This window comes from Caloenas nicobarica, chromosome 10 (genome assembly GCF_036013445.1).
Source record: "Caloenas nicobarica isolate bCalNic1 chromosome 10, bCalNic1.hap1, whole genome shotgun sequence".
Lineage (NCBI taxonomy): Eukaryota > Metazoa > Chordata > Aves > Columbiformes > Columbidae > Caloenas > Caloenas nicobarica.
Genome location: NC_088254.1, coordinates 19,601,457 through 19,627,907, shown reverse-complemented (window position 1 = coordinate 19,627,907; position 26,451 = coordinate 19,601,457). Strand labels below are relative to the sequence as shown.

The 26,451-nt window shown below is 42.6% G+C and overlaps 1 protein-coding gene across 1 annotated transcript in view; it reads left to right on the top strand.

The window, feature by feature from the left end:
* The window catches only part of IGF1R (insulin like growth factor 1 receptor), a 165,960-nt gene that overhangs the window by 116,482 nt on the left and 23,027 nt on the right, over window positions 1-26,451 (top strand). The window contains exons 3-10 of the mRNA XM_065641454.1: window positions 8,705-9,017; window positions 11,579-11,724; window positions 13,406-13,550; window positions 18,930-19,144; window positions 20,861-20,987; window positions 21,780-22,018; window positions 22,482-22,649; window positions 22,846-23,050. Coding sequence (XP_065497526.1) covers window positions 8,705-9,017; window positions 11,579-11,724; window positions 13,406-13,550; window positions 18,930-19,144; window positions 20,861-20,987; window positions 21,780-22,018; window positions 22,482-22,649; window positions 22,846-23,050 — 1,558 coding nt within the window. The remainder of the gene's footprint in view (window positions 1-8,704; window positions 9,018-11,578; window positions 11,725-13,405; window positions 13,551-18,929; window positions 19,145-20,860; window positions 20,988-21,779; window positions 22,019-22,481; window positions 22,650-22,845; window positions 23,051-26,451) is intronic.

Sequence of the window (26,451 nt, the reverse complement as noted above, 5' to 3'; positions counted from 1 at the left end):
AGATTTCAAGGCGGTTGTATCATTTTTGCTGACTATGTTACCTGTAAATTTGTTGAAGTGCGTTAAGAGATGGATTACTGTGCTGTCTTCCAGTCTGCTTTTGGGTCCCACAAACTCTGGCACCTTCTGTATTCCCTCTACGCTTACAATAGAGGAAAGATTTAGAATAAAAAATTATTCCATGATTATTAAAACTGAGGAAGGAGCTCACCTTTTGTTTGTTGTGAGTCTCAAGAGCACAACCTTCGGTTGCTGTCAGATTTGCTTACGCTCACTTGTATTTCTGGAAGTCATGAAGGAAATACTTTGTTTAATCGCTTTGAACATAATTGCCTTAATATTGTTTGAAGCAATGTTGATCTTAAGAGGATTCCTTCACTTGCAATGTGCAAATATCGTGATGACGTGCTTCCAGACTTACTGTAGTTGAAAACAAATGCACCCAGGTGTCTCAACTTTACAAACCATCAGTATTCTCGCATCTTGTGTTGCCCTTCTGTTGTGATTCTTCTCTTTCGTCAGGTTCCTAAATGCCTAGATGTTAATCGTGTTTTTAGTGGACTATCTAGCAGATGAATAGCTTGAAAGAAATTGCTGTGTAGTAAACCAGTTTGAATGTCCTTGCTCTTTCTGGCAGTTCCCTTGAGTTTTCATTTTTTGCAGCGATGTAAAACTCAACACGTGTTTTATTTGTTGTTGACACACGTATCCTAGTTGGAGATGAGCAAAAACATTGCTTTTACTGAAACTTTTTTTTTTTTTTTTCATTTTTAGAGCAATTAGCCTTCGACTGGAGCGGTGTTGGTGTCTGCCTCTAAGGCGAGCATGATGTTTCATTGCTTATGCCAGAATGGTTAAGCCCGTTGATGTGCTTAATGCATAAACGCAAAGGGCTTTCCCGAAACAAAGTGGGAGTTGAATCCCTCCAAACCAGTGACTTTTTTTTCCCCCAAGATTAAACTGCCATTATCTTTCAGCATTAGGAGAACTACATAATTTAGTCCAGTGTGATAATGTAATCAAACTGTCTTCTTCCTTTCGAATAAATCTGGAATGTGAATAGTTCTCTTCCTCCAGCTGGGGTTTTGCCAGGACATGACTGACCAGCACTCCTTGCTTGCACTATATTAATTAAATCCCGTGAAGCTGATTGCCTTACACTTGCAGCATTTGGAAGACAAGCAGATTAAACCTTGCTTTAAGCAACAACAAGCAAAACCCCAATATGTTGCTCGTAATCTGGAGTGAAAAGATAATTTGCTTCAGAGCTGTTCTGCAGCAGCTCTTCTCTTCTCCTGAAGAGTTCAGGAGCTTCACTTTTCCCTTGAGAAACGTGACCAAACGTGTGACCGTGAGGGGTGGGTGGTTGCAGAGGTCGGGGAGCAGCTTTCCCCACCGCGGGGTGACCCTCGTTTTCCTGCCGTCACCCCCACCGGCATCAGCGTCGCTCTTGCGATTTGCGTCTTCCAGGGGGAAATTTCCCTTTTCACAGAGGAAACGCTTCTAGAACAGGGCAGCACTGATGCTAAAACATTCCCGACCTATTTGTTTGCCTAGTGTTGGAGATGGAGTACAACTGGCCCGAACGCCTGCTCGATGCTTGTGTATACGCCTCAGTCGGGTTTGTTTATGTACTGAATTCGTGCTGGCGTGGAAGGGACAAAATGAGCTTGTTTTTTTCCTCTTTCTCTCGAGTGCCAGCTGCAATGGTGCCAGTCTGGGTTGTGCTGGGCAACGTAAACTGTTTTGGAAGAGAATGCAATTTGTGCTGCCCGGGTTTGTCAATAAGTCGTGTTTATTTGCACCTTCCTGGTCATTAGTATTATGCACTTAGCAGCAAATGGAGTAACTGTACTGTCAGTTCCTGTTGACTGTGGGCTAAGGTGGTTCTTTTCTTCACTTGGGTTTCCATTTACTCTAATTTCGGAGTGATGTGAGGAGCTGTAACGCTGCTGGAGCTTTTAGCAGGGTTGATTGCTTCACTTGCAGAAAACCTGAAGGGATGGGAGGTTTTACAGTGCCAAATAGTGTCCCGGGGTCCTCTAGTCACTCTCAATAAAACGGATTTAGCACACGTGTTGTTATGTATCACAGCTGGGAAGCCTGAAAGCTGTTTTGAGGCAACTTGTAGGGTCAAGAATGAATGAGAGATGGCCAAAAGAGGGAGGGGGGTGTCATCAAACTCCAGTGTATCCAACTGAAATATGCTTTGGGTTGTTTTCATCATCATTTTTAATAGGCTGCACTGTTATTTTCAGCTGGGAAGGATTGCTACGGGGATATTGCGTTGAGGCGTTTGTGTGTTTGGGGATTACAAACCGTGTCCTGGGCCTCTGGCTCCTTGGGCTGTACTTTTCTGATACCTGTGCTGCTCTGAAACGTTGTAGGTTCTAAAACTCTTCTGGAGGGAAGGGGAAATATCGATGTTGACCAAAAAAAAAAAAAGAAAGAGTAAAACTAGAGGGTGTCGAGTACCTCACCACAACAATATGTTCTAGCAAAGCGTTTGTTTAATTGAATGATGAATGTTTCTTCTCTGTTTGATAGACTTTACTGGATCTGGTGGCATCCGAGAGTCTCTGGGTGCTGAGTGGTGCTGGGCTTTGTGCTCACCTGCCTCTGCTCCTTCCTTCTGCTCCTTTGCTCTGGAATTGTCTACAGATGCTTCAGCTGAACAGTTGGATCCAACTGCTGCATGACCGGCTATACAGGCATTTAGCATGGTATTGGTTTTCAACCATAACATCCTGAGGAAGGGGCTGTGAGAGCGCATTCCTTTATCAATATCAATATTTCATATTAGTAAAGATTGAGCCTAGTGGGCTGATGCTGAGTCAGACAAATCCTTTGAGTTTTGGGTGTTTTTTTTTTGGTTCTGGGTCCTTACCCTAGGGGATGTGGCATACAGCATCTGTGACGGACTGAAAGACCAAGAAACAGGAGACCGAAAAGCTTTGTGTGCAAGCCGACCAGATGTAGTTAAACTTCAGCTCGATTTGTACAGTGGGAAGAAGAAAATAATTCACAGAACAACTTTGAAATGATTTCAGGATCCTTGGAAAGGTCTGCCAGATAAAAATGGGCTGGTAGTGACTAGGATGTAAACGTGGAAACAGAAGGCTAGAGAAGTGATGTCCGGTCGGATGTAGCTTGCAGGCTGTAGACTTAATGCCCTCTTTCTGCTTATTGGGGTAAGTTTGTAGAAACTTATCCAAATACCGCACTGGTGGGCACTGTTGTGTACATGCTAGAGGTTTAAGGGGGAAGGAGATGATCACTTTCGAGTCCTGCTCTCAGTGCTGGGTTGAGCTGAACCTTTGGGATCCTGGATTTCATTTCAAAACCTGCCAAGCTTTATGGCTTAACTACTAGAAAGTAGTTTGTTACGGCATCTTTTTTTTTTTTTTATTTCAGGATTTTCACTGAACGTGAATCTTTTAGAGTGCCGGGGGAAAACAGAAAACGCAAAAAAATATACCCCTGTTAATATGTTTCTGTAGCATTATAAAGGTTTTATACAGCTGCTCTAAGTGACCTCATCAATTTGGAGATGACTCGTTACCCGTATTTCTGTGATCGGAACACGTTAATGCATGGATTTAATATGTGTTTTTCCTTATTGCAGCCTTTATTCTGCAGTTATTTGATTACAGCCCCGGCCATGAATCACTGGAACTGGATTTTCTGAGTAATGTCTCTCCAGTCTCTCTATTCTCACATTATACTGGGCAGAAGAAATCAAGTCTTGTACAGCCTGCCTGAGTATTTGAAATCAGCTGTTTGAAAGCCCATACCAAAGTTCAGGCTATTAAAATGCAATATTTTAGAATTTCTGTCATGTAGAGGGATTAACGTTCCAAAAATTACCATTTTTTTTTTTTCCTGTCTTTGCGGATAAATTTACACAGCTAATTTTTTTTCGGTAGTTGGCTTGGAGAAAACTCTCCCTTCCTCCTCTGCTTTCCAAAACTAGGCTTTTTCCCCCCCTTTCCGAAACATCATTTTATGTGAAGGAGGCGGCAACAGTATATTTAAAAAAAAAAAAAAAAAAAAAAAAAAAAAGATCGAATATCATTTTACAAGGAGAGAAAGAATCTTTAAAAAAATATTTATCCCACACTTGGCAACCTTTTTGCTCGCCCGCATGTGCCTGGCGCGGTGCCACCCTTGGCAGAGGCCGGTGCCTCCGCTTGCCAGGACTCTTCCTCTCCTGGCCGCCTCTGCACTCCCTGTGACCCATTGTTTATTCACCTGATTTTGCTGTTTCGGCGTTGCTGAAGTCACGGCGTCTCGGAGATGATAAGAACGCTTTGTCTGTCCGAACTGTACAATAGCCGGGATGCGTTTGCAGCGAGCTTTAGCTTTGTGTGCGCTTCAAAGAGCAGGAGGGATGAGGCGTCAGGCAAACTCAAGCTGTCCAAAAGGAACCGCTGTAAATACAAAGAGAGATTATTTGTTTCTTGTTTTTTTTTTTTGGAGAGTCGTGTTTGAGGCTTTCCCAAACCTTGTGTTGTGTTTGCAGTGTTGGTTTAGCATCTTGGGGATTTTAATTGAGAAAAATGGGTCTCTGAGTCAGATTCTCTAGGAGCTCCTCTTGTTTGTAAGATTTTTGCGTGTAGTTTTACGGTATCTCCTTCCTGTATGTCAGGTCTGAATCTGATTTGCTTGGTAAGTGGGCGTCTTAAAATGAAATATTTTGCCCTTTTGGCGAGTGATCATAGTATCTTAATAGTATTTGGAAAACCTGGTGAATTTTGTTGAAAAGGAAAACTTCTCATTTGAAGGAATCAGAGAGGAGGTGAAGCATGGATGGTCAAAGAAAATACTGCTGTTGGGTTTGCTCCAGTAAATTTGATTCGTGGCTACCGATAATCTTGTAATGTCCTTCTCTGAAGACCAGATGATTATTCAGTACCTTCACCGCTTAATGTAAATAGACACTCTGGTCTAGTCAAGCCTCCACCATCTCGTTAATGAAGTCGCGAAGCTGCTGCAGGGTCTGCCCTTCTCCACGTCTTGCTTTGTCTTCCTTCTCCCATGGCTGCACTCCAAGGCCTCTGAAATTTTCCATTATCTTGGGAGCTCCACGTGATGGCAGTTAAGCATTTTTTGCCCTTGTGCTTGTCAGCAAGGATTTGTTCGGTGGTTTGGGGGGTTTTGTTGTGTACGGTCATCAGCCGTCGTGATCCGTGTTGTACCTGGCTGGTAAATTCTGTCCCCCAATGTCAACCCGCTGTTTGCTTGTATTTGTCTCACTAATGTTCTTGCGGACTAAAGTCAACAAGTTACTGAGCATATTTCAGGGATTTTTTTTGGCAAAAGTATTTTGGAACCTGCATTTTAAATGTTTTGGTACACATCTAGCAGCACAAGTAGCACTGTTTGGGAGGGCAGGGGGGATTTTAGGCCAGCCGGTGTTGTTTGGTAAGATTTTTGTAATGGGGATATCTGAGGGAACCGGCATCTAAGGCAGATAAGACTTCTTGTTGTTCATAATATATCTTAACACACAGAAGTAGTTGTTCTCCCTCTTCAAAGAAACAGGATACCCGTATTGTCCCCAGGCTGAAAACTATGCCAATGTTAGCAAGAACAAGCAAAAAATAGGACTGAGCGAAACACAAGGTTGCTGAGCTTTTAAAAAATTATCTTCAAAAAATATTCAAGAGTTCTTCTTAAAATGGTTGTGATTAAAATATTACTTACTACGGTTTTGAAAATCTGTTTCACTGATTGCCTTTTCCATGGGAACTTGTGTATCCTTCTGTGCTTCAATTTATATTTCTGTAGACGAGAGTCAGCAGATTTACCAGGAGATGCAGGGAATCCTATTTATGTAGCAGACTGTTCATGAATGGCAGAGACATTAAGAGAATGTAAAAGTCTTTCCCAAGAATGAAATAAACTGGGTCTTTTTCTACTATATTTGTCTGAATACTTAACGTAGCAGCATTTGGTTTTTAGCAGATTTGCTAGATGAAAACAACAAAAAAAACCCCCATTACAGTTAATCAATACATTTAGTAGTGAACTTCGTGGAGGCATGGGGGGGTATGTGTTATGTTTTGGGTTTTTCTTAGTAGGGCTTTGAACGGGAAATGTAGCTACCACACAAAATCTGGCACCCACTCAGAACAGCAGTCCATCTGCTAGCAAGACACACTGATTTTTTCTTTTCTTTTTTTTTTTCTTTTTTAAATCCCTTAGTAGTCGCAAATGCAAGTATTACTGTATACCTCAAGGTGAGAGGCAATTCGTGATCCCTTACTGAGGTGGCATCTGGGCAGACAACTCCTTTTACACTGGTGCAGGTTACTGTCAAAAAAAGAATACACACCTGCATACTTACTTTTGTATGAGGGTTAGGTGCGTATGGTTTTTTCCTTTTCAAGGAAAAAAAAAAAATCCAGCATCTACACAACGCATTATTTAGCAGTGATTTCTTCTGTATTCCTGCTCTTGGTAGTCTCACAAGTAACTGGCTGTGCAAAAATATTCTTAATTTGGCCTGCACGTGGTATTTGTGCTACCTCGGCAGGCATCGGCCATCCCCGCGCTCCCACCTCCTTGCTTTCGTAGTCTTCCCCCTCCTCCTACTTTTCTGCCTGGTTTCACTCTGGAAAAATGAGCATAGGGGTCTGGAGCGGTGGCGTGACAGCACCGTGGGTGGGTTGGAATAGCGGGATGTGCAAGGGAAGGGCTGCAGGGTTAAGTAATGACTATTTTCTCATTAGAAAAGACAGGTGAGCTCTTGGGCAACTTCAGTAGTACCTTCTCACCCAGCAGACCTGCTGCGTTCAGTTCAGTGTATCCAAGCTACCTCTAATGCAGACTTGTTGTGTTAGTACCCCGGCTACGTGGATGCAGATATTGTGGTGCTCCATATCCACCTGCTGATACAGGGGAGATACTGGTAAGGCTGCCAGGTTACTTGGGGAGTATCTGCAGGCTGAATTTCCTCCTCAGAAATCTTCCTTAGCTTTAATTATATAAGGAGAATGCAGCTTGGTGTCCAGATGCATAAACTGGCAAAGGGCTTAAAATAAAAAGTGAATAAAATTAAGCAAGGTCAGTGTTAGAACGATTTTGATAAGAAATGCAAAATTCTCAGATGGCAGTTTTACCAGTCCTTTTCAAGGTGGATACTACCTTAAAGCTGGCAGAAAATGACTGCTTAGAGTGAAAATTTGATGTAGGATGTCTAGACCCTGATGCAGAGCTATGAGCAGATTTTTTTTTTTTTTTTTTAAATTATTGTCCTGCATTGTAATTGTGGTGCTCTGCTCAATAATGTTATGAAAACATACTGGAAAGCATAGATCTCATTATGGGAAGAGGATGGGGACAAGTTTTTAGCGTTTAGTCCTGCATTAAAACAACACTCTAGTTGCAAACTGAAAGAGAAATTGCAATGCAAAACTTTTGTGGAACTCTTACAATTTCTTAAAATATTGTCTTTCTCTACAGGCTGGGCTCAGCAGCTCCCGTGTTCATTTTGGGATATTAACTTCTTTGCTGGTTTTGTCGGTTTTGCTTACATCTTTCAGTTTAAATGTCTTGTGGTACTTTCCTTGGCTCCCCTGTAGTTGTACTACTGAAATTTTATTTTATGCTGTTATTATTGGTAGTGTGTTTTAGCTAAGTTAGAAAGTGAAAAACAGTTACTTAATGCAAACCAGATTTCCTATCTGTTTTTGTTTACAGAGCCTCTGGCACACAGCTTGCGTGGCTAAAAGGCCATACAGCACTAATCAAAATGTTGTTGTTACATAAATATAATGCTGCCACTTCTTTTGATGTAACGGTGGCGAGATTGTCTGCTGGTGGTTCTGCTCTTTGTGTTTCTAAGCTGAAATGCTTGAACGTAAAACGAATGTCTCCATAAATTTGTGCCCCATTTTTTTTTTTTCTCCCATTCATATTTTGTTCTCTGAACCCAGAATTTGGGGATGAGGCAGAATTCTGTTACTCTCTTAACAGGAAAATAGTAGCTCTGTGATTCCACAGTATTTGGTGTGTACCATCTGTACTTCGTTAAACCTCATTTTGCATATATAAGCAACACTGGGATGCTACATGGGGGTCAACCTAACCATGTGCTCCAGTACAGCAGTGCTTTATTGTGCAAGTGTAATTGAGTTGCTTAAAGGAAGCTTGTTTTCTTGCCAGTAAAAGACCTATTTGAAGTACAAACAGAAAATAGAAGAGATACTTAGACAATCAGTCAACACTAAAAAACCCCAAACGAACAAAACAAAACAGAAGACCCATTTGAAGTACAAATAGAAAATATAAGAAATGCTTAGAAAGACAGTCGGTCAACATTAAAAAAAAAAAATTAACCATAATACTAGAACTATATGTATAGAATAGGTTCTAGTAGGTTCTACTGGAATGTATGGAATAGGTTCTGGTACTTGGCCATTTCCATTATCCTTATGCTGACCTTGCTTTCAGCAGTTTTCCATGTTATTTAATTGGCTCATGTTATAAATTTGATCTGAGAAAAAGGTATTTTCACGCGACTAAAACTGAGAAAACCGGAGTTGAGTTTGTCAGTTTTACAGGAGTTCCTTCTTTTGCAGAGATACTCTAGAGCCTAGGGAATGAAAGCACAGGGCTGTACGGATCGGTGTGCTCCCCGTAACACCGTTCTCTCTCTTTCATACCCCTTGTTCATGGCTCCTTGCTTTCTCTCTTGCAGTGTGCCCCAGCTCGTGCGGCAAGCGAGCCTGCACAGACCAAAACGAGTGTTGCCATCCCGAGTGCTTGGGGAGCTGCACGGCGCCTGACAACAACACGGCGTGCGTCGCCTGCCGCAATTACTACTACGAGGGCGTCTGCATGCCCACCTGCCCTCCCAACACGTACAAGTTCGAGGGCTGGCGCTGCGTCACGAAAGAGTTTTGCTCCAAAGTCCCCGCCACCGAAACGAGTGAATACGAGAGGTTCGTGATCCACAACGACGAGTGCATGGCGGAATGCCCCTCCGGATTCATACGCAACGGGAGCCAAAGGTAACGCGGCTGCTGGGAGGCCCGTCCGTGTTGTCACGTTTGGGTTTTTCCACCTCCTGTTGTGTGGCAGCCTTGTAATGTGGATTGCATTAGGTAGAAATGTGAATGCGTTAATACAACGGGGAATTAAATGACATCCATGATACCTGCTTAGGCGAATTCACCATTGAAGGGTCTGATTGCGTGCGGTCCCGTGCGTTGTCAGTTGCCACTGATGCTTCTGAAGGACTTGAGGAGGCCAGTTCAACACAGAACCAGGTCTCCGAGTAGACAGTAACAAAATGGAAACGGAAGCCCAAGAACACAAGGTTGGGGCTTGACCAATGACCATTATCGCACAGAACAAACCGTAGCAGTTATCTTGCTTCATAGATTATTTGCATTCTGTGTGTTTGCATTTCAGACACGTATTATTTAGTGTATTTAATGTTATTTCCCTTTTTTCACTCATTCCAGAAAATAAAAATGGTGTTTTAGAAGGGAGCGCTCATGAAGATGGTGACAAAAATAATGCAGCAGCCGCCAATATTATACAGAATAATTTCCTGCAGGACTGTCACTCACCTACTCTTATTTAATTCCAACAGTTGGAGTGATGTATGCTTATGATTTTGTTATTTTGCCAGTGGTTTAAGCAAACAGCCTTAGTTGCCTACTGACTCTAGGAAGCTAGAGACTTTGAGTAAAGGATAGTCAGCATGCTAAAATTCACAGTGCTTCAGTACTATATTAAAAAGATGCATTTGGTGGTTGTTCTCTGAATCTTTTGGAAAGCTGGTTGCAATGATCCCTGCAGCAGTGGTGTGTCTGTGCATGTGTGTCATCCATCCCTTCAGTCGAATAGTAGGGCGGTCTGTGGTTGACATTGGGATGTAAGCAACTTCACACTGCCGGAATCCAGATACTCACCTGAGAAATGTTCCCGTTCTCGTCTACTTGAGCTTGTGGTACCAGCGGTTTGAACCGCTCACACCGCAGTGCCTGGGCATCTTATCTCAGTGTGTGCGCTGCTGCAAAGATGGAAAGGGGCTGGAACTCAAGGCCAGTGAATGTTGTGTTCCCCAGAGGTGGTGTTAACAAATAGTTGCAAACAGAAAGTGTTTCCAGCATTCTTTGTACGCTCAGTCGAATGCTTGTGTCCGCAGCTTTTAGTGGTTCGTGGCATGTTACAGTACAAGATTTTGAAACAGGAGCTTACTACTAAGAAAAGGAAGCTGATTTCTTTTCTTGTTTATGGATGAAAAACTGTTATTATCAATTTACATGTTTCTTTGAGCCGCAGAGGAAGGTTTGGATCAATCTATTTTAAAAGGAATAGATAATCTGTGTTCATCAGTGTTGTCATCAGAAGCCTTTGTCTTTGGAGCTGTGTTTGGTTTTTTTCATTTTTCCCCTTTAAAGCAATAAGGTAAAATAAGTAATAATGAAATATGAAAGAAAGTGCTATAATAAATGGAAAAATAAAAATGACCTTGAATTCATGAAAGACATTTACCAGGAGGAGTGATCAGAGGACACGTTCTGTGTGCATGTTGCGTTCAATTTTGAGATGAACATGCAGTCAGTGTAACATGGAGCCTTTAAAAAGCTGCTGTAGCCAAAGGCTGAGCTGGCCCGAGTTCTTGTCCTTGCGTTTGGCCACTAAAAAAATGCTGATGAATGCTTGTGAGTATAAGAAGCAGGAGAAGAAGAGCACTTCGGTTTTTCCTCCCCGCTTCTGACAATCCAGTTTCTCTCAAGTTCAGGGCCGTGTCTGTCTTGGAGTTTTATAGTCGCTGGTGGGCCCGTTCTCTTGCCATTTTGAACCTGCTGAGATTTCTGGCCGGTTTCTCCCAGTTCCCAGTTAGTTTTGCCTTGTATCAAGATGCATCCTTCTCTTTGTTTAAACTTGCTGCTTTAATATGTCTTAAACTATAAGAAATAGTGACGAATTCACTGCTGGCTTTTTCCGCATCACTCATGACTATGTGCTCCCACAGTTGTCTTTCCCAAGTTAAAACAGCCAGGAGTATGGAATTCCCTAGTGTTGAGCTTCAAATATGGATTTAAGGGCACGGAGACAGGCAACTTTATAAGAGCTTGAACAATATTTTCCCATCTCCTGTTCCTCGTTAGCCTATTTTTGGAGGTTGGGCCTGGATTAGCCTGAAGCTTCACAGCACTCTGAGGATGTCTGCATAAATGAGAAGGGTGATCTTTTGGGGTATAATTCAGAGCAAATGCACAAATACAAAGGCGCTGGGTTTTACCCGAAGTGCCTTGCACTTTGGAAGGACCACAAAGCCTGCCAGAAGCTGACAGGCAGTGGGTATGGGGTCCTTACGTTCACTCCTGGGTTGCTGTAAACGGGAGCTGCCACGCTCCAGCATCTCTGGAGTCCAGGGGCAAGTGAGCCAAGTTACCTGCAGCCCTCTGCAAAGTGCGGGGACTTTCATTCTACTTTGAAGGATTTCTCGAAGCTCTAGAGGGAACTGTCTTTTGAAATGTAACTGAAAGCGGTCCGTAGACTCGAGACTTGTGTGTCATTGCTTATTTTTGGGTCTCCCTTTCTTTCTTACCAGCATGTTCTGCAGTCCTTGTGAGGGGCCTTGCCCCAAAATTTGTGAGGACGGGAAAACGAAGACCATCGACTCTGTCACGTCAGCGCAAATGTTGCAGGGGTGCACAATTCTCAAGGGAAATCTGCTGATTAACATCCGTCGTGGAAGTAAGTGATTGCCCTCTCTTTAGGAACCTCTGAAAAGGCTGCTTTTAATATTTTTTTTCCTTTTATCTGTCAGCATAATGATAAGAACATCAAAAACTCAGCAAACTGTTTGCTTTCCAGTGCTCCTGTTCGATTTGGCCCACTGTAGCGCCATTCTCCAGCACGCAGATGGAATAGGTGGTCAGCTACAAGTTACAAGGCAGTGAAAGCTGGTATTTTTCTTAGCTTTTTTGGCAGGACAGGGAACTAGGATTAGGCAGCGAGATGAGCAGTAGTCCCAAAGGAATAATAAAGGCCTGAGAAGGTGGAAAAGTTGAAAATCCTTGCATCTGGGTAGGTAAATAACTCATCTGCAAGTAAGGCATGGCACTGTAAGACTGCATTTCCTCACTTTTTAAGGCAAGGTGTGGTGTTTTGCTAAAACATGGAATCCAGAGGGCTGGGAGCTCTTACAAAGCCCAGCACTGTGCCTCTGGATGGCCGTCAGTAGTGAGCTGGCCATCTTTGTCGCATGTCTTGAACAAGCTCTGGATTCAATTTGTCAGAGCAGTGATTCATCAGCCAGGGAAGTGTCGACAGTTGATGAGCTCTTAAAAGGAGACTAAAAATCACTGTTAGTTTTTATTGGAAATGTAACTCCCTATGGAAGGTCCCTTTAGGTTTCATGAATAAGGTTGAAAGATTGAGATATATTTTATTCTCTTCATCCTGCTGAATGAAAACTTCAGGGTTCAGAAGCAGCAGCATGTGGATGATTTCACTCATGGACCCCACTGCTACAGGTACAATCTTCCCTGATGGGGAGATGTTCCAGTTACTTAGGGCAAGTGTGGGGCTTTTTATTTTTTAAGTATTATTGTAGAGTGCTGAAGAGCATCTGCTTCCTTCCAGCTTGTTTGGTATGGGAACCAACCACTGGTATTTGGTAATTTGGCTTCCCAGCCATCTCTTAGGACTTTGGTTTGTTTATGGCAGCAAACAAACCCCACTGCAGCTTCTCCCATCCTGAGTGTTTTAAAACTTCACAATTGCAGTATAACTTCACAGGATAATGACACCAGGCAACGAGCATGGGCCAGGGATCGCTGGAGATCATAGAAAATCACCTTGAGCAAGCGACATGGAACATGTTCCATGGAATGAGGACATCCTTATCGTTTTATCTTTGCTGTTTCATTAAAAGTTCTCCTTTTGGTAGCCAAAGCTTTTTAGATCACTGAAAGCAATGCATCATGCCCCAGAGAGGACTGATAGCATACCTCCACCTCCTCTTCATCAGTCTCATTCTCCATTTTCCAGTGGAGCTTTCTGCCTGAGCTTTGCTCTGTAGCCGAAGAGCAATTCCTGTTTCCTGGATGCGAACATTTACACAAGGATCTTTTCATCCCTGCCCGAATGCTGGCTCAACATTTGGTGCTGGCTTCAAAGTGCAGTGTCCATGGAAAAAGCAGGTTTGCCAGTATGGAAAAGCAAGACTGGTTTTGCAGTGTTGCTCTGTGGCTTTATTTTGCCCTTCAACCATCTGTCCACATCTGTTACTGGGTGAGGAATACCAGCATCTCTCATTTTCAAAAGCAACAAATAGAGATGTTTTCTTTAAATGATCTAATACTGCATTTAGCAGAATAGCAGTTAAAGCTATGAATTCTGTAATAATCAAATTACTTTTTTCTTATTGTAGATAACATCGCCTCAGAACTGGAGAATTTTATGGGTCTGATTGAGACAGTAACAGGGTATGTGAAGATTCGCCATTCCCATGCATTAGTCTCCCTGTCTTTCTTGAAGAACCTGCGGTATATTCTGGGAGAGGAGCAGGTGGACGGGTAAGTGTTCAGATATTTATAAATGCAATTTCACTTTAATAGAAAGCCACAGAGATTGTCTCCTAATAAACATTCATGTACCATTTAGTAGAATCTTCTCTTCCACTAGTATATAGTGTTTTTCTCCTAATGAACACCATTGCACAGTCATCGCTCATTTGGATTACTGGCCAAATCAGCATACTAAATTGAGTATATTAAAAGCATTTGTATCGTAACTTTGCTGCTGCTTTTCACTTTAGGTTTTTCTGGGGAGATTCTTTACATTGATGAAGTGTCCTCATTTGTTCTTGTTTTCATTGAGAAAAGAGCATCTTCAGAAACAATTGGATTTCCTTGCAGTTCTTTACTGTTGGCTTTTAGCAGAGTGTTATGGAGAATTTCATTTGAAAGGGAACCCGAACCTTTCCTAACCAGGGACTGCAACTGGAAGTGACCCAACTAGTATGATATTGTTTGCAAGTTGCATTTTTTTGCAACTCTGTGAAATGCTAACATTAGGCGATTGTCTATTGAGCAGAAAAAAGACTGGTCATGGAAAGTAAAGTGGATCCCCTGAAATGTTTTCTGTGGGTTATATTGCTTTTGTAAAGTATATAATTACACAGTGTGGGATACTTTTTGCTGTATATAATTCCAGTTTTCCTATGATGGTAAGAGATAGCCATGACAAAAGTTTTTATCTCTGCAGAACTTGCAGTGCTGAGATGTGGTGATGGCCCTTCAGCAAACAGCCTTTCTCTTTCTCTTCCCGAGTCAAGTAGCTATCCCAAGTTTAAACCAGTATTATCTGGGAGAAACAAGTCTCCCTCAGTAATGACAGAACTATTAAATGAAGAATTTTCAGAAATCATTTAAGTATAGGTAGTGGGAGGGTCATGGGAAAGGTTGCTTGTGTCTGATTTATGTGCCCCAACAGGATAAAGTTACAGCACGAGGGACTCTTCACAACCTCCCTCTTTCTCTCAGGCCAGGCTTTGGTCAGCCTTAAATGCTTAAAATTCCACCGTGTGACAGAGCGAGTTAAAGGGCAGCTCTTCATCCTGCACTTGCAAAAGCACGCTGTCCTTTTCAGTAAGAACACCGGCTCTATGGAAAAGCTTGTTTCTAGTTGCAAATCCTAGAGGCTTGTCACTTTGCCGAGCACGAGGCTCATTCAGCCCACTTACGATGTGGTGTGTGCTCTCACAGATACTCCAATTATTGATTTGTCTTCTCGTCTCTCCCTTGCTCGCTTATAATTTGAGTTTGGCTTTATGTTTCGAGTAGTAATTATGTTTATGGTACCTTGTATGTCAGCATGCAGAGCTGATACGAAGGGAAATGGCAGGCTTTTAAATCGATTCCCAAATAGAGAAGTAAATGGTGCAGCTTTGAAGAAGAAAACGGGGCCGAATGGGGGAGGTAAAATAGATCCATAGTAAAGAGCTACTTGTGCTAAAATTCACCCGTGCTAGGAAATTACTGCAGTTACATACTGTGGGTCAGGGGCAGTCTTTTTGCTTGGAAAACATCAAGCATAATTTAGGCATTGCCAGAGTCCAGATAACATTTCCAAAAATACTCAGATGGAAGCAGGCACCTGGCAAGGAAGAACCGAGCTTGAACTATCACTTTGGCAGAGTTCTGAACAACAGGGAGTGGGGTCTTAACCTGGGAAGTACTGGGCTGCTGAACAATAGCTGTTTATGCCCCATCGCCGTGGGGAGCGAGGGGGAGGTTAACTTCACATCCCTTGTCATAGTTGTTCATTACACAACTGACCCCATCACCACCTTTTTTTTTTTTGTTGTTGAACTGGACTAACAAAACCGTACTTCAGTATTTCTTTCTTCCTTATTCAGTTGCTGGTGCCTGCCTCAGTTATCGCAGAGAATGGAAAGTTCAGAGGGAATTGACTTTGTTTATTTTGAGAGTATTCATTGCCTCTTTTGAACACCGTGTCCATAGTGAACGTGCTCTCACGGCAGGAAAAAAAAATTCTCTTTGCAAATAGGGAAACTGAAATGGAGAAGTGCTGGACGTACCTCGGTGTCTGTTGCAGGATTTTGATTCCTGGTCTGGTGTTCGCTTTGCCAGACTCCTCTGTCCTCTGGGGTGCTGCGTGTTCCTCGCTGTCGTCGGCCGCAGCTGCCGTGTTGATGGATGGCGTGTGGGCAGCACTTCTCAAAGCATCTCCAGGTTGGGTACCTGGAAAATGAACCGTTTGTGGCCTTGAGGGGCGAGTGAGGATGGTGGCTGGGGCAGAGCTGCTCCTCTGGTACCGACCGGCTGCTGCCGTTGTGTTTCAACTTCTGCAGCAGATTGGGGGCAGTCTGTATAAAAGCAAAACAACTCCCCCTGTTTTCTATGTTGTTTTGAAGCAGGGGCATCAGTAGCTCTCAGGCTTGTTGGAAAAAAGAAGTGAGTTAGGGAGCTTATACACTGGGTTTGTGTGGGGGTTTAGGAGGCTCCTCAGTTTACCTTTTCGAACGGGACAAGAAAGCGCCGAGCTTCGGTATTCATAAGGTGCATTATTTCCAAATCCACAGGTTAGTATAAAAGCCCCTAGTTTCCTATCCATGTATTTGCCTGTGGAGGTGAATTCTTGACCACAATCACCACATCTTCTCTTCCGGCTGTCCCACAGGGTCGCTTGTCTTGTCCCAGGGTAGTCTGTCTGTCCTAAACCTCTGCTGCCTGGTTGTCTCCTGCAGCCAGCTCATCCACCGCTCCAGCCACAGTCCTCTGCCCGTTCTCATTCCCTTCTCGGCGCAAGTCCCTTGCCTTTACGGATCATGCTTTACTCTCTTATCACCACTGTACTTACCTGGTTGTTACCCCTTTCAGGAGCTTTTTAGGCCCTGTACACTATGCAGGAGGATAAAGGGTGATGGAAGGCTTGTTGAGACGTTTCTATCACCCCGTCTCCTTTTGGTTTGGATCTCGTGTTCTGCCTCACTGCTTGATGGGTGACTGTGCACAGATGTGGCATTGCGTGCGGATACAGCGTGAAGCAGATTTTTTATGCACGCAGTCAATAATTAAGTGGCTGTGGGTGCTCTGCACTTGGGGATACGCATCACGTAGTGGGAATTCTCTCCTGTGGGTGTGCTTGGGTTATGCAGATCGCCTTGAGGCTTTTTATGGCAAGCCTGGGACCAGATGTGCCTCCTACTCCTGTTCAGAGGTTCAGCCCGTCCTTCAGGCCGTGATCTCCACTCATTCCCTTAGTTACTGTCTCCAGGGTTTGACTGGCAGTGCTTTGTTTTCCTACAGTGAATCTCTTATTCTTTCCACGCTATCTTCCTTGGCATCCTGATTTTTTCCACAGCTGTTAGAGCCGAAGTCTGATATAATCTTTATTTATAACTTTATTTATAACCTAAGCCCTAAGTGCACTCTGCTCGCCCTCTGCTCCACCGTTCAAGCCATGCAGCGCTGCACCTCCCCTGGCACTGGGACTGGATAAAGCCCTCCAAGCGTGTTTTCCCTGGTGCTTTGAATGGCGCTGGAATAGCTTCCACTCATTTATACTCTCAGTGTATATATGTAAACCCTTAGGACCTGTTTGCGTTGCCTCAGATGGCTTAAACGTCTGAGCGACGGTGACTCCCAGCTCTGGCCCAGTTGCCGTGTAAAGTACCTGTGTGTGCTTGATTTGCCTCCTTTATTCACACTCTTGAAAGCTTAGGCACATTGCTTTAATACAAGAATTCTCTCTGGTGTCTAAAGCATAATTGCCACAGTTGTGAGCAGGAGACAGACTGGTCCGTTATTAAACATTTAAGATGGTTTCTGTAGTCGTGGAGCCACACGTCTCTTTATTGTGTTCAATCCGAGTCCAGCTTTCTTTTTTCTTTTTTTCTCCTGAAAAGCTTAGTTGCCATCACTTAATCACACAGCTGAGTATGGCGAAGTGTCATCTTTTCAGCAATACACAGGGAGCTGCAGGGATTTTAGCATCTGTAACAGAGCAATGGGTGTCTCAAATAAACACAGTTTTTGATGATGTCTGTGAAATCCCACATGCAGTTTAGCATCCTTGTCCTCTCCTGGCAAGAAGCATTTAAAGCGCAAACATGGATGTGCTCCTTTGTCAACTGAGCACTTTCTTCTCAGCATCCATCTGAAGTGGCACCAGGTATCTCGACTTCATTAGCCATCAAGTCCCGAATAATTACGGGACAGTTGGAAGTGGGAGAAACCCCTTGTGTTTCACATTTTTCTGAAAATACACTCAGCATTTTGCTATGTTACAAGAAACTGCAACTGTGGTCTGCACAAATTCCAACCAGAATATAGAGTTGTCACTTCAGGTTGGGTAAGAGAGGAATTGATGCTAAATTTTAAATGAAGGAGTTGAAGGAAAACCATAAATAAGTAGCATGTCGGCTTTCTATGAGCCCCATGGTTTGTCTGCCATGTTACCCTGTAGAAACTCTGACTGTAGTTAAAAGGATTTGTAAAAGCCCAGTTTAACTACGCTGACGTGGGCTTAGCGATGGCTTGCAGAAGTTACGAGGCCTCATTATGTTAATAATGGATTTCATGTTGATGTATTTAACATTGGTGGGACTTCCCACAGGAGAGTTTAATAAATCCTGCCATGATAGGTTGGTTTGATTTGGGTTCATCAGCTCCACAGGCCTTTAACTCATTTTCCAATTGTTTCTTCCTGTTCCTACTATCCCAAAATGTAAGTGTCTTTGCAGGTATTGTCTTGCTGCTGATGCAGAGTCTATAGTCTTGCTTTTGTTGCACCTGTGGTTTTTTTTCCAGTCAAGCGATACCATGAATTTCTTCTTGATATATAATAGGATTTACACACACAACTTTACATTTAGTGTCTACTTAGCACAATGTAGGAAATCTTCATTGGGCCAAGAGGTAAACTAAGACAGAGAGGCAAGGAAACCTCACTGTGCAAGCTCCTATAGTTGCTTTTGTAAATGTAAGCAAGGCAGCTGTGTTCTCAGTTTTATTTTACCATCAGAACCGCGCCATGCTTTTCTTCCCATAAGGTATGCAGGGTTATTGCTGCCATTTGCCACAAAATGGAAAATCCAGTGTAGAGACCTGCTGTTCGTAGAATATGGATTTCTATTCCTGATAACAGCTTCCACACAATTATTAAAACACGTGTTGGAGTGGCCTTTACCTGGTGTGCTGTCAGCTTGGAGTCCTGTATTGTGGTTATTTCCCTGCGCTCTGACCAAAGGGAGCATTCAGGGAAAACTTGCTCTGTGGGGGAAAAGAAAATCCTTTACTCTGCTGAACACCCATTTAAAGCATTAAGAGGAAACACAGTCTGTTAAAGTTTGCTTGTAGTAAGGTATTCTTGGTTGGAATTGGCCATGAATTAAAACTAATGTTTTTCCTTCAAAAATTTATCTCTAGGAATTATTCCTTCTATGTGCTTGATAACCACAATCTTCAGCAGCTGTGGGACTGGAACCATCATAACTTGACGATCAAGGAGGGGAAAATGTACTTTGCATTTAATCCTAAACTGTGTGTTTCTGAGATTTACCGGATGGAGGAAGTTTCAGGAACCAAGGGCCGACAGAGCAAAGGAGATATAAATCCAAGGAACAATGGGGAGAGAGCCTCTTGTGAGTAAAAGCCATTTGATGAAGACAACTGCTTTCCAAATAATGTTTTTTGTGACAGCAGCAGCATATAACAATAAGAACATACCTGGGGAGTGAGAAATACGGGTATGTCCAGCAAGGAGCAGTTTGTTTCCTTCACCAATGTACATCATTATTGGGTGTTTTCTCAGATATCTGCTCTTTCTTGAAACTAAGGCTGCTGAATAACAATTCCATAGGCGCCAAACCAAACTGTTTCTGTTACCTTCAAGCTTCTTTTCTGCTCCTGCCAAATATTATACCTTGTTGCTAGAAACATTCATTGTAAACTCAGTTTTCTGTGCTTTATTTTCAAATTATTTGCTTTCAAATTGAGAATACTTTTTAGTATTCTAGAGTATTCCTAAATTTCCATGTCTCTGCATTTAATTTTGGGTTCTGCAATGATCAAAGTTGCTGGAAAGTTTTCTTTTGGTGGTCTTCACATCAGGTCTCCAGGTGTAACCAACACATTTAAAAGCAGTCTCTCACCCAGGAGTTAAGGTGACAGAATGCTTACAAATTTGACCTCGTACTCAAACTCTTACAACTGACAGCGCCTTTTTTTTTTTGGTCTATTTGTGGTGTTCTTGGAGCTGAGGAAATTGAACTGGATCTTGTGTGTGAGTCCAGTGCCCTTGTTCTGGATGGTGTGTACACAACTGGCACACGTGCTCTGGGTGTCTCTTTCGGCAGGGTGCAGAGACGCGAAGGGTGCAGATCCTTGTTGTAGCGCAGAGCAAAGGCTGCAGTGCTGGAGGGGTTACAGACGCACAGCCCGGCCTTTCTGCCACCGAGCCCAGTGCCAGCCGCTGCCTGCTTTTGAAAAACCATTACAGAAAGCTTTCTGACTCCGAGAAGGGGAAAAGAATCAACAACAGCTAAACCGCCTTAGAAAACATAGCACCAATAGTGCCAGTGTAGATGAGGGTGAAAACCCCTTTATTTTCAGAGGCTTCTGTGGAGCATTAGAAACTAACTCACAGTTGACACGTGGAACACAATTTCTTCATGCGAGAATGAAGTTTTTAAAATGCTGTTTTGTTTTGGGTTGGAAGCTCAGTGAGCTGGTAGTGAGAAGTCATTCATCTCAAAGCTGGAGCTTCCATCCAGCTCTGTTCACAGGAGGAGCTGGAAGCTGCTGCCATCAGATGGTTGCGCCGTATATGAATTGAGTTTTGGAGTTCTTGGTCCAGCCTCTCATGAGTAGGAATGTAAACTACTTTGTCCTTTCCATGTTGTCCAGAACAACAAGTTGTAGTCATCAAAAGTTGTCCTGGAAGGTGAGAACGCAGAGAACAGTTACTGCTCTGCATGTGCGTTGCAGTTGGATGATGAATTTAGTGCTTCTAAGCCAGTCTTGTGAATAAACAGGACTTCCATTCCTCTCTCCGGGAGAGTCCGAGGTAGTTTTCAAGAGCTTTCTGATGATGCTTTAAAAGAAAATCCACTTCAGGGAAAAAAACAAAAGAGTAGCTCCAACACATTCTGAAATCATTGCCAATGTCACTGCTTACCCTTAAGCACACGAATGTGGTAGGATGAAATACAAAGCTCTGCAGAGACACAGGCTGTTGGTGTAATGCGGTGTCACGGGCACTACTGGAAAGGCTAATTAGCTAAAACTGGTACCTAAGAAACAGCAAAAACTAACAGGTGACGAGAGGCTCTGTCACATCCTTTCATTTTGTATTGCAGGTGAAAGCCACATTCTGCGTTTTGTTTCCAACACTACGCTCAAGAATCGGATTAAACTAACATGGGAACGGTATCGCCCTCCAGATTATCGAGATCTCATTAGCTTCACTGTTTACTACAAAGAAGCGTAAGTAGATGTCGTCAGAGCCTAATCGGGACAGTCCAAGGATAGGAGACAGTTCTGTTCTCACTGTTGGTTTATTAGCAAGAAAAGTTAGTCAGCAAAGTCCTTCAGGTGGTTCTGTTTCACACAGTTCACACATCTAATCCAGTTTACATATTTCATCCTCAAGTCCCACTTTTGTTCAAATTCTTTTCTCGGTGGAGCGCAAGCCCCTTTTAAAAAGAGGATTGTTTTGACTGAAGCCTACAAATGGATTCTAAATCCATCAGGAAGTTTCAAATTAAAAAAAAAAAAATCAAATGAGATGGATGGCTTAGTCGTTCTCAGGGGTCTGATTTGGAGCTCTCCGTAGGTCGTGTCATTGTGTTTACCGAGACCTCTTCCTTGTCTAGTCATAGTACTGACTGGAGAGCATCACAGATCAGGAGTTTGCCAGGTCACCTTGATGACTTGTCTGCTCACGGTTTGGGGTTATTTAGACTATCTAACTTGGGAAGTTTTCTGCATTAGTATCTCTTGATAATGAAGGAGTGGGGCAGTTGCTGGAGGATCCTCATTTCTTGGGAGGTGTCTGTGCCTTTGCACATCCTCGTAGTGTCTCAGATTTAAAATAGACAAAAAAAATTTTGTGATGCTTGGAAATAGGATTTTTATTGTTTTATTTTGCTATGGAAGACAAGTAAGCTGTATTTGTTTCACTGAGCAACACTGAAGTGAGGCACTCTCATAAGTATATGACAATTTTTAGGAGAAGATAAGTATTTTGTACTGTTTTTTTTTCTTTTAATATTTCAGACCATTCAAAAATGTGACGGAGTATGATGGGCAAGATGCGTGTGGCTCCAATAGCTGGAACATGGTTGACGTTGATCTGCCACCGAACAAAGAGAACAATCCTGGAATCCTACTGCAAGGATTGAAACCTTGGACTCAATATGCCATTTATGTCAAGGCTGTTACCCTCACAATGATGGAAAACCATCATATTCATGGAGCAAAAAGTGAAATTGTATATATACGAACCAATGCTGCAGGTGAGATCCTGGGCTGTTGGGTAAGAGGTTGATAGCACTGCAGCTATGCTTATTTTGGTGCATGTTCTGTTGTTAATACAGATATTATATGCAGATGATGTGCATAATGCCAGAAAGTTTCAGTAACTATGAAAGCAGCATTAAGATTTGAATTAAAACTCTGTGGTTGTTTAGACATAATTTTCATTGGGGACTGTGGCAGCTTTTTAGATTTAGGATTTCAGACTTAGTTCTATCGGTGAAGATAAATTTAAGTATGGTTTCAGATTGGGACTAGAGGTGATAGTAGTTGAACTCTTAATAACCGTTGTTAGTGGAGTATAAGTAGGAATTCTTTGCTTTGAAATAGATTTTTTTTCTTGTAGTATGGATATAGATTGGGATTCACTTCAAAAGCTTGGTTCAAAATGCATTTTAGAATGCTCTAGATTTAAATACCTTCCTTTCATTTTTTCCCTTCCAGTGCCATCCATTCCTTTGGATGTTATTTCAGCATCCAACTCCTCATCCCAGCTGATCGTGAAGTGGAACCCTCCCTCTCTTCCCAACGGCAACCTCTCATACTACATCGTACGATGGCAGCAGCAACCTCAGGACAGTTACCTTTACAGACACAATTACTGCTCCAAAGGTAGGAACACGAAACGTGGTTGTGTTGAAACGCCTGTGACTCTTACCTGGCAGTGCACTTTATTTATTAGAGCTAAAACCTTTGCCATGATTCACAACTCTTCTGTGAGTAATAGCAAGTAGAAGGGAATGGATTGTAGCTGTATTGATAATGTGGAGAGGAAGGAAACAAGTCACCTCTGTTCTTTTCTTTTAAGATAAAGTCCCAATTCGAAGATACGCTGATGGGACCATCGATACAGAAGAAGCTACTGAACCCACCAAGCCAGAGGGCTGTGGGGGAGAAAAGGGACCTTGTTGTGCTTGTCCTAAGACAGAGGCAGAAAAGCAAGCTGAGAAGGAGGAAGCAGAGTACCGCAAAGTCTTCGAGAACTTCCTTCACAACTCCATCTTTGTCCCCAGGTAATGGGACGCTTTCTCTTTGCAAGTGAGCTAATAATTTCATTTTTTAACATCTCCTAGAGCTCAGGCTTCCTGGACTTGAGACCAGACAGAGATAACACCTGAAACACATAAAAATTGCCTTTCCTTTTGTGAGACAGTCTGCAGCCTTACTTTGCAGTTTCTCTTATTCACTAATTTTCATCTCTTTCTCAATTTTAGCTAACAGTAAGAGTTCTTACCAACATCATTCAAGGATTTTAGTGATGGTTTCTTTTCAGAGTCAAGAGTCACTTGAGGAGCTCTTTGTCTCTAAGGGTTTCAGAGATGAGCAACATGTGGCAGCCAAAGGGTTTCAGATGTGATCTTTCCCTAAATAGCCATTTAAGTGCTTGTGTTCCCAATCTGAAGATTTATTTGCCTTTGAAATTGAGGGCAGAGTCACCTCGCAGAATTGAAGCTGGTTTTCCTTTCTCACGGCACTAATTGCAAAGGGCATGTTGGTTTCCTGGGTCTGTGCTGCAGAAAGTATTAAATACGCCTGCTCTTCCATGATAAACGCTACTGCTTACACATTCAGTGGAGTAGTAACAATTTTATGCTGCAACATAGAGTAGGTACTACTGAATTAATTGCTGATTTTGAAGCTTGAGTTTCCAATTTATCCTTCGTGTAAGCTTGTTGTTACTTTAGATTATTGGAACCTGGGGCCTCGCACACAACGTATAGCTGTTATGTTACCGTCTGTAAATGACCACGCTTCAATTATGCGTGTTATCTCGTTGTTTCTGTTGGCAGGTGAAGTCCATGGTGAAGTCCTGTATTTGAGAACTCTAAAGCGTGGCATTACTGCTCATTAAAACTGGTTTATATCACTCTCCATTGTGATTTTTGGATCTTTATTCAAGGATGTGTTGGACTGACTTGTCTGGGGTTGGGACTGAGATAAGCGCAGGGTTTCTTAGCTTTGTCCAAAACATGAAGAACTAAATACTGCCTCTCTTTGGAAGCACGGAGTGTTGTATCTGAGCTGCGTTTATCACATTGAGCATTTGTGGTTGGACTTGTGCAGCGTTTCCCTGCTGACGATGAGAACCAGCTGCAAGGATGAGGTGCAGAGAACGAACAGCCACCGCGGCTGGCCAGGGTGAAATTCCTGAGCAACGTGAAATCTTGTCAATGTGTTCTGATTTGGGACTTCATGAAATAGCACAGCAAGGAGTTTTGAAAGGCATGCGTCAGGTCTAAACTACTTGAAAGTCTGTTACAAAGGAATTTTTATGTTTCACCAAAGCTTTGTCATTTTAAATGTGTTGTTTATCTTCTCTCAAATTTTCTTGCATTCCTGCCCTCCCCAAGGAAACTCGCAGAACCTTGAACTCAGTAACAAATCAACTGACCAGTTCACAAAGAGTTTCCTGAAAGCTTTGACAGTTTCCCTTTTTTCTTAACTTACTGCCATAAGGGTGTGTTTTGTAACAGCGAGGGCAGATAAGGTACCATGCTCAGAAAGAGCTGCATAGCAAAGCAACTTTAAAGCGACTGTATGTCAGGGAAATTAAAGATTATGAGCTATTGAGACATCTCCACAGGACAGATCTAAGCAGCTCATTACTTGCTGATATCTATTTTTTTCCCTCTCTCTTTCCCAAGGGAGAAATTTAATTCATGTATTAATGCGAACCTCAATAGTAGTATTTGTTTCCAGTGTTCTACCTGTCTCTAGGATATTATGAAAGAGATACAGCATGTAATACAGCGTGAAAATACTTCACGGGGTGGTTTTAGGGTTGTTTAAAAAGCCTGCTGGTGTGTGCAGGTTCCGGCTGACCCGTCGGTGTTTGTGCAGTGGTGAGGCAGATTGCAGCCTACGGGAGGATGGTTTGTCTCTAAGAGATACAGGAGGAGGATGAGTTACTCTTCAAGTGTTCTGATTCTCTGATGAGCAGGATGAGATGGGCTCTGTGTGTAGTAGAAGGTATCTGAGAAGTAACGTGAAAATTGCCGTAACGTAGGAGAACAGTTAGCTTTTAAGCTAAATGACCCACTTTTTTTTCCTGCATTTTATTTTCAATTTGATTTAATTTCTTACAGCGTTATTTTCTGATTTTTCTCTCGCATTTCTCTTCCTTCCTGTCCTTTAACAGAATAGGCGATTTTTCATCTTTTTATCTCTAGACTTATTTCCTCGGATGCTTGTTTTTTGTCTTTATCTGCACCTTTCACGAAAGCAGGAAGCTGCCTGATAGAAAAGTGATGGTGTCAAATCTCTTGATGTTTTAATCATGTTTGCCTTGTGATTACCCTGCAGGTCTTTTTCTCTTCCTCGTATGGCTGTAGTTTTCACCAACAAATTTTGTGTTGCTTTCTCTATCGTTTTCCCCAAAGCCAAGGTAGGACCGCAGGGTTTCTTTTCGCACACACCGTGCCCCACGCTGATACCACCAAAGAGCTGGAACTTCATGTCTCCCATAAAAGCAGCGATAGATAAAGTCATAGTTTTGGGGTTCTTGTCTTGGCATGTGTTTTTGTGGTGAATTGAAAATGAACTTTTTGTTTTCACTGCTTTTATCACGAAATCTGTGATCATCAGTTCAGTACTGGGCATCCTGTGTGCTTTTAGCTCTTCAAAAGTTTGCTCTTTCCACTGAATTAAAGCATTAAATAAATACTTATCCTAAGCAAGGTGAATAGCTTTAGTAGCTTCCATAAATCCCGATGTAGAGGAGGTGCAGGTGCTTACATCTGTGAAATTCCCCTGCACCCCACTGACAAGTTACAACATTCACTTGCATGTTGCTTTAAACAATTTCTTGGTAACTTAGGAAGATTTTTTTTTTTTCCCCATGTCTTCATTTATTTAACAACTACTCGAGATATAGTAAAAGGAGCTTGGAAAATGTTGTAGTAAACGCCTAAAAAAATTTCATCCAACCTCTGCCAGGAGATTTCAAAACCAAGTCAGGCTGTTCTTGGCTCTCTGCAGCAGGCTGTTCTGGGGCTGAATGTACCAAAACGGTGTAGTTGACAGCAAATTAATTTCTCCTCTTGAGTCATCTCTCTTCCTGTTGTGTGTTTGAGGGAAGCCTTATTCGCCCCATTTGTAACTCACTTTCTGATAGAAATGTGTCAGACTTTACCTTTGTCCTTGGTCACCGCTGCACTGACACAAGACCAAGTGACAAGTCTCATGTGTAGCAGTTGTGTTGGTTTGCCAATACCAGCCAAATTCTAAGAATATTTTCATATTGACGCTTGTACTGGTACTCAGGCTCATCCTCTACAACAGTTCCTTAGACTTGAGAAAGTAGTAGTGTTGCTGTAAATCCTCAAGTTTTTCACTCTGCATAAATTCCATGCAGATGCCTGTAAGGCAAAGCGAAGTTGGTTGGTTAACTCTTTGCTGTACATGATATTAATAC